Source organism: Sceloporus occidentalis, unplaced genomic scaffold (assembly GCF_023333645.1).
Source record: "Sceloporus occidentalis isolate IW3139 unplaced genomic scaffold, rSceOcc1.0.p SCAF_23, whole genome shotgun sequence".
NCBI classification, from domain to species: Eukaryota; Metazoa; Chordata; class Lepidosauria; order Squamata; family Phrynosomatidae; genus Sceloporus; species Sceloporus occidentalis.
The window spans coordinates 6,970,403-6,988,481 of record NW_028317003.1 but is presented as its reverse complement, the minus strand read 5'-3'; the positions used below and the strand labels follow the sequence as shown (position 1 = coordinate 6,988,481).

The following is an 18,079-nucleotide window of genomic DNA, read 5'->3' as shown; positions in this document are numbered from 1 at the left end:
ACTACACTCTCTCTCTGTCTAACCATGTCAGGATTTATTCAACAAAAATTAAGCCAAAATGGAGAAGCCATGTGGGAAAAACTAAGAACACCTTATGATTCAAAAGCTTGTTGAACCACCGTTGGGAGCAATAACACAAAGTTATCATTTTCTCTATGATTTTATCAGTCACTCACATCGTTGTGGAGGAATTTTGGCCCACTCTTCTTTACAACATTGCTTTAGTTCATTGAGGTTTCCAGGCATTTGTTTATGCACAGTTATCTTAAGGTCTTGCCACAGCATTTCAATAGGGTTGAGGTCTAGACTTTGAGCGGGCCATTGTTTTTCACACATGGCTTCTCCATTTTGGCTTTATTTTTGTTGAATAAATCATGATACAGTGTAACATGTGTTGGTGCTCATCTGAGGTTGTATTTACCTAATTTTTAGAACTGCTAAGGAACAGAGGATTGTTATGTCCTGATATATAAAACCATATAATTCAAAGAGGGTGTATTTTCTTGAAATTTTAAAGCAACCATATGCATTGATGGAGTGTTGATTTAACAGCACATACCAGCAACTTTTGTGTGTTAAAGTTAGTTAATCATGTAGCTCCATTAATACAATTTGATACTATAAAGAAATAGTATAATATTAACAATATTAATTTGTGATTTCTCTAAAGTACCAGCCAAATACACTGTGATATACTTTTAATCATGTTGTCATCTTACATGTCATTGCTACATTGCTGTATCTTAATCTTATCTTTTCAACCTCCCTCATTCTAGTCATGCGAATGAAAACACCAAAAAGAGAATCACGACAAGAAACATTGTCCTTTTTTAAACAGACTGACAGCAAGTAGTAACAAAGTCAAAAAAGTGTAATACAGGCATACCTCGCTTTAAGGACATTCACTTTAAGTACACTCGTGAGTAAGGACATAGTTGCAGCACATAAATTCCCCAGTCTATGTGTGCACGCTTCCCGAGAACCCATACATAACAGCATGACTACAGCAGTTTGTCTTTCGAGCGTCTTTAGAGCTTTTCGTGTTTTGTGGTGGAAATGACCTGATGATTGCAGTGCAGTACATGCATTGATAAGTGAAAAAGTAGTGTTTCACTTTAAGTACATTTTCCTTTTACATGCATGCTCTGGACTCATTGTGTACATTAATGTGGGGTATGCCTGTAATATTATTATATTATTCTTATGTGAGTATTGGTTTGTCTCCAAGCTATTTTTACACACATGTAGATAGACCTGGGATTTCCGCGATAGGCTTCTCTTATTTGTGATTAAAATACTGCCCTGGAAGATTTATTGGTTCATTTGTTATTTGTTGCTGTCTAAAAAATATATAGATAGATAGATACATATATATATAGTTCAGCAGTTTTAGTTTTCTAGTAGGGAAACTAGCTTGCGGAGTTTAATGTAACAAATGTTACTATTGATTGCAAGCTCATTGTGCCCCATTTACTTGACATCTTAAAAAGTCATCTCCAAGGTTGTTGAAACTTTATGCGACTACTTACTCTTTGAAAGGTTACCAAGAATTTCTTAAGGTTCTTACTACCTCTACTGTTTTCAAAACATTTTTAAAAAAAATGTTTAAGGATTTGACAAAGAACTGCATATTAAGCAAAAACATAACAATATATCATACCATATTTTCTGCTATACACACTCCACATTTAGAACGATTAAGGGTTTTTCATTATAGCAGAGAAAAAATATCACAGTAAAATAATTTATTCGTGCCACCAAGATTTGTCTCCCCCGCATATTAAAGTGAATTTGTATACTATAATCAAGTGTGGCTCACAAAAAAGAAAGAAATGAAATAGAATGGAGTACATTATAATGTACATAGATAAATAGAGCTTAACAGCAGAAATTAATCAATTGTCCCATTTAGCCTATTTTTAATCGTTGTGTACTAATTTCTTTAGGTTTAAAATCCATTGCTAATTATGTACCAGTTTTGCATGGAATCAGGGGCGTACCTAGAGTATTTGGCACCTGGGGCGGATCCTGTATGTGGCACCCCCCCACACACTTTAAAACTGCATAGCTTCTACCGTTATATACCGGCGCAGATACTGAAGGTGGTACAGCATAACACTTACTGTTATCATTATATACTGAGGCAGACATTGACGGTGGTACAGCATAACACTTATCACTATATACTGAGGCAGAAATTGACGGTGGTACAGCGTAATCCCTATCACTATACATTGAGCCAGACATTGACAATAGTGCAGCATAACTCCTATCACTATATACTAAGCCAAACATTGATGTGGTGTAGGCCTACCACTTCATTAGTAGTAGGGATGCACCGAAACGAATTCTGGACTGAAACCGAAAATGCAGCATTTACCTGGCCGAAACCGAATATGGCCCCCCCACACCATAAAAAAAAATCTAACACTTTTATTTCAAGTAAGTAACACACCAAAATAGGACAAAACAATTAACTAACAATATTAATATATATATATATATATGATTGTTAACAGCAATCACATTTCTATCATGCCCAGGCATACCCAGATTCCAGGATGTACTCGCAGACGGCATGATAGGAGTATGATTGCCCTATCTACCCCTTCTCACTCCCTTTTGTCCTACTTACCCCTTCTCACTCCCTTCTCCCTATCTACCCCCTATCCCCCCGTCTCACTCCCTTCTCCCTATCTACCCCCTCCTAACTATCTACCCTCTCCCACTTTGAAGTTCACTTACCTTTCAGGAGTCCTGCGGTGGGGGTGCAAGGCCTCTGTCTCCCAGCTCTGCCACTGTATGGAACAGTATAGAGTGATGGGAGTTATGATGTACTAGAGCATAATTATATAATGAAAAATACATTGGAAATGGTACAGCATAACACCCATCACTCTCACACACTTACCAATCCGCACATATACCAATCCACACACATACCAATCCACACACACACCAATCCACACACACACCAATCCACACATATACCAATCCACACATACCAATCCACACATATACCAATCCACACACATACCAACCCACACGCATACCAATCCACACACATACCAATCCACACATATACCAATCCAGACATATACTTATCCACACATATACCAATCCACACATATACCAATCCACACATATACCAATCCACACATATACCAATCCACACATATACTAATCCACACATACCAATCCACACATACCAATCCACACATACCAATCCACACATACCAATCCATACATATACCAATCAACTCTCACTCACTGAATGCTTTCCTACCTTTCCTCTTTTCTCCTTACAGCTTCTTTTCCTCCTCTTCGCTCCTCTTCTTCAGTTCTTCTGTCTTCTTTCGGGTCAGAGGGCACGGACGGCAGTGGGCGCGGCTTCAGTGTTGTGCGCCGGGATCTGACAACAAATCCCGGCGCACAGCAGCTGTTGCCACGCGGATCGCAAGGGAGCGATATCGGAGGTCTTTAACAGACCTCCGGCTCCCTTGAGTGGTTTTAAGCCGGGTTCAAGGGCACCCGGCACCCCTCCAGAGACAGACAGTAATGTCCGCCGCTGGAGGAGCAGGCTCGCAAGGGAGCGGTATCGGAGGTCTTTAGCAGACCTCCGGCTCCCTTGAGTGGTTTTAAGCCGGGTTCAAGGGTTGAACTGTCCGTCTCTGGAGGGGTGCCGGGTGCCGGCAAGTTGGCACCCCCCTGATGAGCGGCACCCGGTGCGGACCGCCCCCCCACGCCCCCCGCTAGGTACGCTACTGCATGGAATACAATGATATTTTACAATCACACACACATATTGTATTTAAAAAAGAGGAGTTGGCAAGAGAGTTTCAAGGTTGTAATTTTGCATTCACTATACAAATGTATCTACAAGAATGGCTGGGCTAGCCCTGCGTAATGTATAGGTCAGTTAGTGAGTTGACTTCCAAGGACTCACATTGATTCATACAGGCCAATTCCAAGCTATACTTGAAGCAAACTCCTTCTCTAGTAAATAAACTCTTCTGGACATATTAGAAAAGATTAGCAGTCTGCCCAATATTATATTACGGTGTTAACCAAATGGTTCTAATTACAGTCCTCATAAAAATCTAGACATATGTGGAGGTAAATAAATAGTAAAGCCCTCTGTAATTGGGTAGACATTTCAACCCTGATATACCAGGAAAAGGCACCAGTTGGCATTCTCGGATATGAGTAAATTAATGTGCCCTATTAGCTTAAAACTGTCTGACACCAAAATCAGTACCTTCGTCCTGATGCTCAGATATTACGCTTCAACGCCATAAAAAACATAGGTGTCAGTTTTCCAACATTGCATTGTTCTTCTTTTTTGGAAACATAAAGGCATGGTACCCTCTGTCTTCCTTCTCCTTGCCCCATCTTTCTTTGGAATTTAATACATGTGCCTTAAACTAAACTAAAATAGATACAGTCATATTGGGAAAAGACAAAAAGAGACAAGTGCAGCAGGAGCCGAGAGAAAGTGTTAAACACTTAATCCATTATCAGTTTAATCATCCTTTTACAGCAGTCATTTGCTTAGAGGCAAAGCACACTGGTGGAGTGAAAATATTAAAGAATATAATAATAATAATTATTTTATAATATATGAATAATGATAATATTTCTATCTGTTCATCCCTATATACATAAACATATTTTTCTGAGTTGCATTTGAGTTTGTTTACAGTTATTCCAATTCCTTTGCCTAAAGAATATGTGTTAAAATACCAAAGTTATTACAGGGTGGGGATTTTGATCTCTCAATCCTTATAATGATCAACTTCTTCAGAGTTTTAAAAAGGAAAGACTACAGATCCCCACTCTGGGATACAAAGTTATTACCCCTAGTTACTTTTACATGGGTGAGAGGCCAAGTGCTCATTACTGTCCACAGCTGATAAACTTGGTCAACCGGAATGATAGGAACTAGAGGAGTACGAAGGAGATTTGTTGAAAACCCTTTCATACTCTTATCAATGTAAGATGCCCTCCGCACACCTATTTATGCATTTTAGGATTAAACACCTTCTAAATGTATTGGTGCTGGGAGGGCATGTGTAGTTGATACTTGTCAACATCCGTTAATCCAATTTTGTACGAATCACCCTCAGTTTAAACATGCTTCTGCGATAACACTTGTCTAAACAAGGGGGGGTAGAACAGTAGGCACTTGAAAATTTGCGGGGGGTATCAAGTTGCTTATCACATTGTAAAGGGAATGGGAAGGTACTATATAGATGGTAATTGTTTCCTACTAGGGTACATCAAATGTCTGCTGAAGAGGCTGCCCTACGCCAGACTCAGTGTCTAATATTTGATGATTTTGCTCCTTTTGGTTAATGGTTTTTCAACTACTTAATGATTTTCTGCCAACACCAGTGTTGCCACACCCAAAGATTGCTCTGTTAGATATGCTTTCAAAACAGATCGGCAAATACACCAGAAAAAGGGTAATATGTATTCTTATAGTGGCTGAAGCTATGATTGCACAGTTCTGGCGATCACCAGAGGTGCCATCTGAGAGACAATTATTAGAATGAACATTATGGGTTACTGTATGTCAGATGTGGAAAAAAATTATGTATATTGATATTTTTTACTTTTTTGGAACTGATCTATACATTGCAATCCAATATCTTGTCTTTATGCAACATGTTTGTGATGTTGTTCTTAAATTGTTTTAAATTTAAAAAGTACCAGAGAACTAAAAACACTTAATAAGATGACTGAGCTACTGATCTGTCTACAGGTTTGAAGCTTATGTTAAATTTCCCCCAAAAAGGGTTAAGATCAACTTGTCCAATCAGCCAATTTTTCACATTCAACTTGAAAAATAACACAACAAACACGTACAGTATTCATTATATGAGCTGCACACTATAAGTTATTTATTCACATGGTAGATGAGTCCCTTTAGGCTATCATCCAGCCTAACAAATGAGAGACAATACAACCTCAGTCTAAGAAGTAAGTCTACAGGATACAACGGAGTGTAATTTGTCACTAGGCTGGTGTTGCCACCTGCTGTGTGGACTATATGAAACCTTTGTAATGGAAGTTGTTAATATTTCATATCCTTACTGAAATCTCTTAATAATGCAAAAATAAATCATTGCAGTCTTTTCTAAATAAACCTGTCTGAACCTCTTCCAGTGCCCAATAGTTCATTAATAGGATAGTTTTGGTTTGCTGTTACCTTGCAATTCTAGCAGCGTTCCAGTATGAAACACAGTTTACCCGGTTACCTCCAAGCAGGCCCGGACTGGCCATCGGGCACACCGGGCATTTGCCCGGTGGGCCTGGCCGCGGCAGGGCCGGATTGACTTAGGGGCTGATGGAGCTGCAGCTCCAGGCTCCTACCTACGCATTAACGCAGGGCATAAGGGGCACCTGCCCCTTAAGCCCGCCACAACTGCGACCGGGTCCGCCACTCTAAGGGGTCGGGAAGCCCCCACTAGGGCTGGCCTTACGGGTGTGCGGCCGCACAGGGTTTAAATTAAAACATCGGATTTTTGTTTTTTTACTTTATTTAACATCCTCCATGTTAAATAAAGTTTTTGTTAACTTTATTTAACATGGAGGATGTTAAATAAAGTTAAAAAAAACCCCCCGATGTTTTAATTTAAGCCCTGTGCGGCCGCAGACCCCTAAGGCCGTCCCTTTTGGGGGCTTCCCGGCCCCTTAGAGTGGCGGACCCGGTCGCAGTTGCGGCGGGCTTAAGGGGCCCTGCGTTAATGCGGCCGTAGAGGTCCTGACTGGGCCTATTTTAAGGTAGGGGCCTGGAGCTGCAGCTCCATCAGCCCCTAAATCAATCCGGCCCTGCCGCGGGCCCCGTCGCAGTTGCTGCTTGCTCCGGCAACAAGGTAAGTAGCGTGAGGGAGGGGGGTGCAGTGAGAAGGAGCAGAGGGGGTTATATAGTGAGAAATGGGGAGAGGGGATACATATTGAGAAGTGGGGAAGGGGGTACATAGTGAAAAGGGGGAACATAGAAGGGGCAGATAAGATGGGGAGAAGGGGTAGTGTGAATGCGTATGAGAATGAATGAATGAATAAATGTGTGGATGAATTGTGTGAATGCGTATGACAATTAATGAATTCATGTGTGGATGAATTGCTTGAATGATTTGTGAGACTGCATTAATGAATGTGTTAATGATTTGTGTGAATGAGTGAGTAAATGCAAAGATGGTACATGAAGGGTGGGCTTTAACAATAAATAAATAAATAAATAAAAATGGGCTGCTCTGGCTTAAATGCCCGGGCCTATTTTTTGTCCCAGTCCGGGCCTGGTCCTACCTGTCAATAACTAAGTAGAAGAAGCAACTTAAGAAAACACAGGAAAGCCAATAAGAACGTATTCTTGGTTTTCCCTTTGGATTTTTTCAATTAACATAACTAGTCAGCAAAACTGTAATATCTTCAACATTTCTAGTGATACACTAATTAACTATAAGAAATGAATGCAACAAAGAAAATGTAATATATCATAGATTAAAATAAAGATCTCTGAACATGGATTTGGTGTTTGTGATGCGTTGTCATAAATGGATACTGTATGGAGCTAAGATGGCATCTTATATAAGTTGTTTGAGGGTTTAGACAGTTTACTATGATCAGGTATAGCCAGATGTACTGGCGTTGCCTGGAGCCATTCTTGAACCCAACCTCTGGCTACAATGCCTCGGCCTTCCAGTATTCTGGACTTCTGGTATCTTGTGGGCATCACTCGCCTACTTTCATAGACAAGTGATAAAAGCTCTGAGTGCTTGACATTTAGATGGGTTTGTGAACTTACCCAAACAATTTACTTGGGTAAGTAGTGGGATTCATTTGCTGATCTTTTTGGGGTTTGTTATACATTCTTTACATATGCTGTAATTCAATGCTACTATCCACCTGCCAGCCACAATCCCAGTTTTGCACCTTGAGCCACAGAAAAATATCCCATGCTGCTTCACAATAGCAGCTTTGTACTCCTATTGAGAGGCTGCATGTTAACATTTCGATTAAAGTGGTGAGTAGCAAAAAAGATCAGCTGTCGTATTGTATGAAGAGTTTTTATGTCATTACGGAATGTAGAAGTCAAAAGGGAAAGAGAAAAAAAGAGGACTTTCATCTGAAATCCTTTGAAGCAAAGGAATGGCAATAACCAGCTGTTTTTCTCCTAAAGAAAACACTGAAAAGCTTTAATTTTGACTTTTATATTATCTTCAACCAAGTCTGTAATCTCAGTGGTGTATTTTATATTTATAGTGGATGAGACGCTCGGATTAAAAAAAAAAACGTTGTGTATAGCCCTGTATTTCATTTTCTCTTGGCATAGTAAATTAAATTGAAGAACAAAAAGTATATATCATGCATTATTACAGTCAAGGAAGACAAATATATGAACAGTTAAGATCTATGGGAAATTAGTAACTTAGCCATGCCTATAATAGGACTTCTTCATGGGACATTAGTTAGTTCCCATGCAATCCCACATGAGCAAGCATATGGTGTGAGCACAAAGTGAATCCAATCTTGAGTAATATTTACGTAATTTGAGATTTTAAACAATAGGTAAACTGCATCTTGAATAAAAAGATAATAAATCAAGCTGGATATTATGGCATTTTGTAACTCTGCACAGGTGGAGCTTTTTAAGGCATGCGGTAAATTTTCTCCATAGAATGATTCATTTTTTACATTTTCTCCATAAATTACATTTCTTACCTCATGTACTTCTTTCACATTATTTAAATGTTTTAATACCCCAGAAAACTTATACATTATGTGTTTGCCTTAGTGTAGTTTTTTTTTTTAACCATCACTTTCAAAAGTGAACAGGATACTAGATAGAAGGTTTTTTTGCTATGGGGTATACCTTAGAACTTAAGAGGAGAGTCTACGCAGAGCTCTGCGTCTACAACTAATATCAGATATATATGCAGATTCATTTTTTTTTAACAAATATATGGGTATGACATATATTTGGACTCACATGGTCATAGACATTTCTGATGGGAAATTACTTGGGCTGGGGGAAGTTAATAATAAAATACAGAGATGAGAAAAAACGTCTGATAATAAGACATTAGGTGTAGGGGACTTGTGTCACTATGAATATTCTTCATGAGTGATAATAATGAACTGAGGGTTGTGATTGGTTTGAATCTTATTCTAATACTCTTTAAATTGGTTCTAGAACATTTAATACATTTAATACATCCCATACTATCAAAGCTTAGGTAGGCTCAACTAAATAACTCCCAAAACACTTACCATACTGACCCATATGGTCCTGGCTGTAGCCAGAAAGACTTTACTGCATCATTAGACTAATCCTGTCCTCTTCGTTTCATAAAATGTTGCGCTTTTCTTGTGAGAAACATCAGTATGATGGTCCATTGATGTCTCTTAAGGATAGATACTGAGAAGATGGCATTTCCAGAAACAATATTATAATTAAGAAATATTTGTATTTTGATTTAGTGGTCTTCAAAGTCACACACTGTCCTATATTAATCAGGATTTGAAATTTAGAAACACACTTAATTAAGCAATGTATCCTTCTAAACAGGACCTTACATGTGACTTGTGATGAGAAACTTTATTTCACCAATTTCTCTACGCATCATGGCAATGCTACTTAGCATCTTCTGAAGGAAGGGATGAGTTGGCCCTGCATAACGCTCAGATTACTCAGTGGGATGACTTAACTTTGGGCTAGATAAGGGATAACCCTTGCCCCTCTTCCAGCAAAAAAAAAAAAAGAAAAGCAGGATTGGCCTCTTGTAATTAATAGCAGTCCATGAGGTGAAAAGTTTCAACTGACTACAACGTACTTGCAAATTTCCAATATTGTGAATAAACCCCAAATTATATAACTCAAACTATGGTAAGGGTTTATTGGAATGTAAGAGCATGAGATCGAACCAAACCTAACCTGATCATTTCACAGTGGTCCCAACTGACCCACACTTCACAACACATCTCAATGGTTCAAAGTTATGACACAGACAGTATGGTAATTCTTTTAAGTAATGTTGACAAGAGACACAGTTTGTTTTTTCTAAACATTGGAGTGGGTTAAAAGCTTGTCAAGATCTGAATAGAGGACATTAATATAGTGTAATTGCTGGTCATTATATCCTGCTTAATGACACTTATGCTTGTGACATTTGAAATCATTCAATAAATGTAGTCCATTAGAACCCATTTAAGACTTGAATTAACTGTAATTATCTACCATCATGTTTAACGTTTTAAGCCCACTTTAGTATTGCATCAGTAGCAAACATGTATAAATAGTACCTGTTTTAGGAATTAAAATGCTATATTCTGATCACTATAATTATGATAACTATTATTCCATGATCAAAAGTACTAATATAATTAATTAAATGTAAATATCATTCAATATGTCTAAGGTATTAAATTAGATTCTCAAAACAAAAAAATTAAAACACCCAAAATGTGCATTATTACATTATTACAACGTGTACAGTGTTAAATAATATTTCTCCCTTTCTAGAAAATAGCAGCCATAAATAAAAGTCCTGATTTACTTTGTTGGGTCTAATTAGGCTGCATTTTATGGTGCTATCCTGTTTTGCCATCTAGGAAAGTAAAGCGCTATGCGGCTGACTATAAGAACTGCCAGGCTTAGAACTCATAATGAAAATATAAGCTAAGTATTGTGCTAATAGCACAGATGGGAAACACACTGTTAAATGAAATGCTTTCAGTGCTTTACGATGACATCAAAATACTATTAGTGCAATATGCTTTCATGATATAATTTTTACAAGAACCTTATAGACAGTAAATTCATTTTTACAATGGGATGAAAGAGTATTTCTGTCTCAGCTTCTTTGCTATGCATGTTCATGCTTTAAAAGTAATATTAAATACATTTTTCAAGACATAATATTTCTGATTTTCATATTTTGTGTTAATATGAAGAGGGCTGGTCTAAGTACCAGGCAGCTGCCTGGAGCACCTAAATGAGGAGGGTCCTGCACACTCCAGGTGTTTACTGAGGCAGATGAGCCCCTTTAAACATCCAGATTGATTGCAGGGGCTCCCCAAGGTCACAGGCGGCATACCAAGTCATTTTGGACAATGCAATGCATTCAACTTTGTGGGAACAGTTTGGGAAAGTCATGGTTGAATGAGTTTGGTGTGGGAGAACTTGTCCTGACCTCAACCCATCAAACACTTTTGGGATGAACTGGAACAGAGATTGCGAGCCAGGCCTTTTTGTCCAACAACAGTGCCTGACCTCACAAATGCTCTACTGGATGAATGGGCAAAAATTCCCACAGAAACACTTCAAAACCCTGTGGAAAGCCTTCCCAGAAGAGTGGAAGCTGTTATAGTTGCAAAGAGGAGACCAACTACATATTAATGTCTGTGTATTTAGAATGCAATGTCATGAAAGTCCCTGTTGGTGTAATGGTCAGGTGTCCCAAAACTTTTGTCTATTTAGTGTATATATATATATATATATAATTATATATATGTATACATGCAATTATTATACAACAGTTGTGTTTACATGCAGGAACTTTAGTTTGAAGGAGAGTTAAACATTTTGAATTCCGGGTAACAGGGGGCTATTGCCCCTGGGGCAGTCCTAAATTCTTAACTAACTTGGACCACAAAAAGCAATGTTGAAATTAAAGCTGCTGACACAGTGTGTACGAGTAGCTAGAAAGAAGGTTCTGTGCAAGGCAAAGAGGTAAGTGGTATGAGAGTGAGTAAGAAATTAACTGTGAGAGGACGTGGGTATGTATGCGTTAGCATGGGTGTCAATGTATAAGAGTGTGTGTTAGCATGAGTGTATACACAGGGCTGAACTGGCCTATCAGGAGATTTCCCACTGCCTCCCCTGGGGCCAGTCTTGAAGCTGTGTTTAGGTACACCTAAGCTGTTTGGGTGCAAATATGGCACAGACAAATCTGTTAGGGGGGGGGGACAGTTGGGACATGTTGCTTGTGAATTTGCCTTAGGGCAATTTTTTGTACTGAGCCCTGTGGTTTCTAGTTATGTCCCTGGGTTAAATTGATAAATTAATGAAACTCATTGTTCATTTTATGAATATGAAGGGGGGGCATGCTAAGGCATGGGTATTGGAATGAATTAGGATGTTGTGGGATGATGATGGTCAGGGGCAGCCCTTCACTAACACATACATACATACATACATACATGTATACATAAACTCTTACAGCATGCACATACAATTACTTATACACACGGAGCCATTCTAATATCAGACATTTAAGCATACATATACACACAGCCCATCCAACACCAGATACACATAGCCACTCTAACACTATGCACTTGCACATATAAACATACATGCATACACGCATATACTATACACTTAAACACACATGCACACCATACACTTACACATATATACATACACACATTCAAATAGAGGTCAGATTATAACACTAAAATCCAGATCCCCCGCAGCGCTGCGGGGGGGATCCTCCTCTCTGACAGCCGCTACTGCCCTCCACTTTCACCAGGGCTTCTACGATGGAGCACCAGCATGACATGATCTTCCGGTGCTGCACCATAGAAGCCCCGGCAGAAGTACAGGCCAGCAGCAGCGGAGGTTGTCTGCACGCATTGTGCAACGTTCACCGGCTGCCTGAGAGGAGGATCCACCGCAGCGTTGCAGGGAACCTGGATCATCCTCTGTGGCAGCTGGTGGGCGTCTGTGCGATGTGCGCAGACAACCTACGCTGCTACCGGCCACTTCCGCTGGGGCTTCTATGATGGAGCACCGGCGTCACATGACCTTCCGGTGGTCAGCCATAGAAGCTCCAGTGAAAGTGCCGGCCAGCAGCAGAGGTTGTCTATGCGCATCGCACACACACTCACCGGCCGCCCCACTAGACACCAAGGAGTCTGGCGCACCTACCTATTTCTTCATGAATATCGTTTCAAAAATGAAGAACAATGAAACTGCAGAGAATATGCTTTATTAAATTATTTCTGTGCAATGTACATTTAATCTGTAAAGATAGCTTTTTCTCTCCTTTTCTTTTTTTTAACTAGATATTTTATAAAAATGAACATTGGTCTATTTCGCTATTTCAAGAGAGAACTTTGCACTTTCATGACATATTTTTAAACTCATGAATGAGTATAGACAAGGAAAAGATTCAGGTTGTAATAAAGAGTGTTAGCCTCATGAGATACTGTATACTGACCATGTTTTATAAACGATACAGGTATTTCAGATTCACTGGCAAGGACATCAATTCCATAAAATGTATTAAGAGAAAATTCATATTGGCTACTTTTAACTTTCACATTGCTTAATATCGGTTACTGAGATTAAATGTGGGATTCTTAGAAAAGTCTCTTAAGGGATCACTGAGGATGCAAGAGTTGGCTAGGCTAATGGTGTAGGGTCCTTAAGTAAATTATTAGTTATGCCTTATTCACTCTAAATTACCAGTATTTAAAATGATTAGTCCAAACAGAGCAAAAAAAGGATTCCCATAAATATATTACATTATCCTTATGAGATATACTTAAGAGTAAAGTTTACTTTCTTTCAATACGACTGTCTAAAACAGTTACAAAGAGTACTTGAACTGAAAACAAGCCACAAGTATATAAAAAATACATAGATGAAATGAGAAGATGTTAGTATATATGGTATACATTAATCTTACAGTGAGATATCCTTTGAGTGCAGGGGCTTGGGAGACATTTTTCATAGTTTTGCTGATGATATTGAGTTAATAACCTTATAAACAGTCGACACTACAGGAAACCTGCAAATGTTTTTTTCAAGACAAGTTAAGCAAACTAAAAATGTTCCTCATTATTTCCTAATATAGAAGGGCTGTAAAATCCAAAATCATGCTAAAGAAACAAAATATAGGGGTCCATCTTCTGCACCTCTCGACTCAGGTTAAGCTGGACTTGCTCTCGAGGGCTTCTACTCCCATTGCCCTCATTCTTCATTCTGGGTGAGGATAATGGACGTTATGTAAAAAAGCACATTTGCCATTTTTTATGGAAGAAAAATTATTGATATGCATTTACACAGCTGTGAGTGTATTTATTATTTACATTATTTTTTTATTTTTGTATTAATGGGGAAAGATACTGATCCTACAGGTTAGGGAGGTAGAAGGAAGCACATTTCTTAGCAACCTTCCACTACACTACAGATATTTTCTATAGTGATGTCTTATACCACTCACTGTGTATAGACCTACAAATGGCATTATGTGCAGCACATGTAGCTGACATTCCAAGTCCAGTTTACCAGCTATGACCACCATACACTGTTTATAATAACAGTGCTATACAAATTAAAAAAAAACAAAAACTTTTTCAATAGTATTACATGGGGCACTGTTTTTTTCTGTCTATATCTCTATTGTCATATATCAATCATGTGATATAATACAATGTAATAAAATATATCTTGTGATGTAAAATTACCACATATAGAGTCAAATAAATATAAATAAATATCTTTTTATTTGATTGTAAGCTCATTTGAGCAAGGACCTCCTTACCTTTTGTTTCTGTAAGTGAACATTGGTATGCACTATATGACCTGTTTAGCCATTGTACAGCACTGCCGAAAATGAGGGTGCTCTTTAAATCAATACAAAATTATAACAATATACGATATGATTTAAAAATAGATATAGAATGGTGTACTTAGATATCTTTCTCAAAATGTCCTTTTCTTGAACACTAGACAGTGCTTATGCCGCTAAATAACAAACCTAATTCTGTGATGGTATTTGTGTACACAGGTGGCCCTTCTAAAGGCAAAAAGGAATTGTGTAAGATTCCTATGTTTTTTATAATTTAGAAGTAATGTCTTGCAGGCAGTGACATTTGGGCTTTGCATGTACTAGTTCAGGTTGAACTATTAGCCCCAGTGAGATCTATATAGCAATGAAAGGCCTTTTGTCCTAAGTGAACATCTGTTCTCTATGAATTAGCTTCCTTTTTACATTGCCCATAACAAGTGCTTTTTCCACCTTTCCATAATTATGTTATTACTGATTTCTGGTATAATTTTACAAAAACAAGGCAGGATATATTGTCCTTAGGTATAGTAGGAATGTTGATCTTGATTAGAATGGAATTCACCTATTTATATAATATTTACTTCGAATAATCTATGCAATATAGTACAGAAATTGGTACATGGAAAAACAAGGGTTAATGCTTTGTTATTTGTAGAATAACTTGCAACCTGATTCACACATGAAACCTATTTTTATAAGCCACTGCAAAAAATTTTTAAGTGAGTTATCAGACAGCTAAGGTAAATGTTTCACAAGTATTATCAACTAGATTTTTATTAGAATCAGAACTATCAGAACCAGGTCCAGTTTAACGTTAATTCAGCTTGCACAATAGTTTTTTTTTTTAATTAATCACAACATGGACATTCAATTTTAGCAAAGCAAGAAGTGACAGGTGGATTTAGGTGAACTAACTTGTGTTTGTATACACAAAGATAAGAGGAGCACCTCCTGAATTTTCCAAGTCGAAGGTGAGAGCATGAGAGCTAAATGGCAATTGCAGCAAGTTAATTAGACTTTCGTTCAAGAGAACGCAACCAATTGGTGTGCTGGTGTATAAAAACACGCTCTTGTGCAACCAGTAGCAATTTAACAATCTGCTACCATTGTGGGAAGATTAGTTGAGGAGATTTTTTTTATGTCAGAATTTTTTATTATTATTTTTTCAATTGGTATAGCCCCTTTCTGTGTGCGAAAGATTAGACTTATGGGCTTAGTTGCTCGTCACAGGATGACCCTCATTCATCTTGCCTGAGGAACAAAAAGGTAGGGAGTTTAGGTAGGATCTAGGACATATCTAGCTTAACCGACAGAACGGAGGATGGAGAGAGAGGGGAGACACAGGTGAGCTCTGTGCCTCCATAAGGTGGTTAATTATATTTTACATTTCCATCCCAATGGTCAGTGGATGGGTGGCTTGTATAAGTAGGCTGTGTGCCCCTCTAGCGATTTGTTTTGTACTTTTCAAGCCTCTGAGAATTCCTGTTTTATTATCCCCAACCCACAGCACATTTCACTTCATCACATCTTGCTTGAAAACTTACATCAGACCAAACAAGCGATTATATGTTAAAGTCGCCCTAGACTCAGTGGCCCGATTGCCTTATCTGTCATATGGACAATTCTAACTTAGATAAAAGGCATATGCTTTTACATTGATGTTAATAAGCAACACAATCTTTAGACCAGAGATGGCTTAGCATATTCAGTCATCATATGGTGCAAAGTGATTAGGAAAATTAAATATCGCCCATTACTTTAACATGGTTTAAAAGGTCTATTTGCCTTTTTTACAATTTAAGTAGACATTCTTCCTTACACAAATGCACAATTCACTTTATTAATTTAATTGCTTTTCCTTTTAGTTTTTCCAAACCAATCACATCACTTTTTATGACTTGATGACATATATTAACAGAGGCCTTTTTTATAGAAAGAAAAAAAGCATTTTCCCATTTTCTTACAGCTTTACCCATTTTAATGAATGCTGATAATTATTTTTTTGCATTAAAAACTGACACATTTACATATGAGTGACATCTCCCTCCCAGCATTCTGCAAATAAATAATTACTGTTCAACATTTATACTCTTAACTTCCAATTATTACACCGAAAGGAAATAACTATTTAATTCTTGATTTAATATATAGATTTTAAAGTTTGAAGCTCACTAAGGAATATGATTATTTACATAATTATACTGATATAGCATGATTAATTTTCAGTGTTGCTACAGAGCAGAATAAATTATTACTAGATTGGTAGTTATCTCAGTGATTGCCGGGTAATCCAGTTTAAACCTACAGTCATCTACCAACTTTACTGGTGAACCTTTGCTAGTAAAATATTGTTAGTGGAAACAATTGTTAGATTTGTTTTTCAACACAAAGGTAACAGTAGCTTTTAAGAAAACGTATTTGACAAAATGCATGAATACATGGCCAGCATTAAATGAAGTTCTTTAACTGTTTTAAAGTCCACCATGATACTTTACATTGGATTGTTTCAGAGCACAATTTCAGTGAATTGAATCTAGTTTGAGTAGGGAAAATCTTTCAGAAAAGTTATATTTTCCTTCAAGGGTTTTGTGTTGTGACTACAATGTAAATACTATGTCAAAAAATATTCCATATGTTTTTATTATAACATCCCAAAAGGGCATTGAAAAGTACATGGATGGGAGGTACGGATTTTTCGGTCCATCTAGTCTGCCCATTACTTCTGGTCTTTTTTTTTTGGTCTAGTGTTATATTCAAGGTAGTTATATGCATATCCAATGTGTAAATTCCCTTACTTGGGCCGTTAACCAAAGACGGATTTACGGTGAACCTTGGCCTAGGGCAGCACCATCCTTGGGTATTTCTGTACAGCACACCAACATAAGGGAGCAAGTGACTGACGTGTTGACTTCCATGACAATAGAACAGGAAAAGGGAATTTTGAAAATAGTGAACCTTGAATATCCATTTTTCTGCTTTAAGAATTTTTATCACAAACCAGCATCTGCGTAGAAGGCGACATCAAGAAAGTAATATGTCCGTGTCTAGTGTTCACAGGGACCAACTTTGCTGTTCTGTAGTTAACCAAATGCTTGCATTTCTTTTAAAACTGAGCCGGTTATTTTGTTATCCTCCTTTTGTAAAACTGAACAGCTGCCAGTAACTGTGACTAAAGGAAGCAAACCATCTTAACTTGCAAGATGTGGATTCTAAAGATTTGTATTGCAGAGGATGCAAAGCACTGCTGGCAGGATCATAACGTTTTGAATGTTATAATGACATGTTGGTATGTTGTCTGTTTCAGCTCCACCAGAGCCTTTATTGTGTAAATTTGCTGATGGAGGACAAAAGAAGAGGCAAAATCAGAGCAAATACACACAGAATGGAAGACTGTGGCCAAGAGATGGAGAGGTAGATATGCAATATCATTTATTGATAAAAACATGCACTTTTATTATGCAGTGTTATAACATGTGATCATAATTATTATTATT

At 37.9% G+C, this 18,079-nt stretch overlaps 1 protein-coding gene across 3 annotated transcripts in view; it reads left to right on the top strand.

The window, feature by feature from the left end:
* Positions 1–18,079, top strand: part of LOC149300753 (RNA-binding motif, single-stranded-interacting protein 3-like) — a 280,512-nt gene that overhangs the window by 244,710 nt on the left and 17,723 nt on the right. For all 3 annotated transcript variants that reach the window (XM_089484828.1, XM_089484829.1, XM_089484827.1), the window contains one exon: positions 17,890–17,996. In XM_089484828.1, the coding sequence (XP_089340954.1) occupies positions 17,890–17,996 (107 nt within the window). The remainder of the gene's footprint in view (positions 1–17,889; positions 17,997–18,079) is intronic.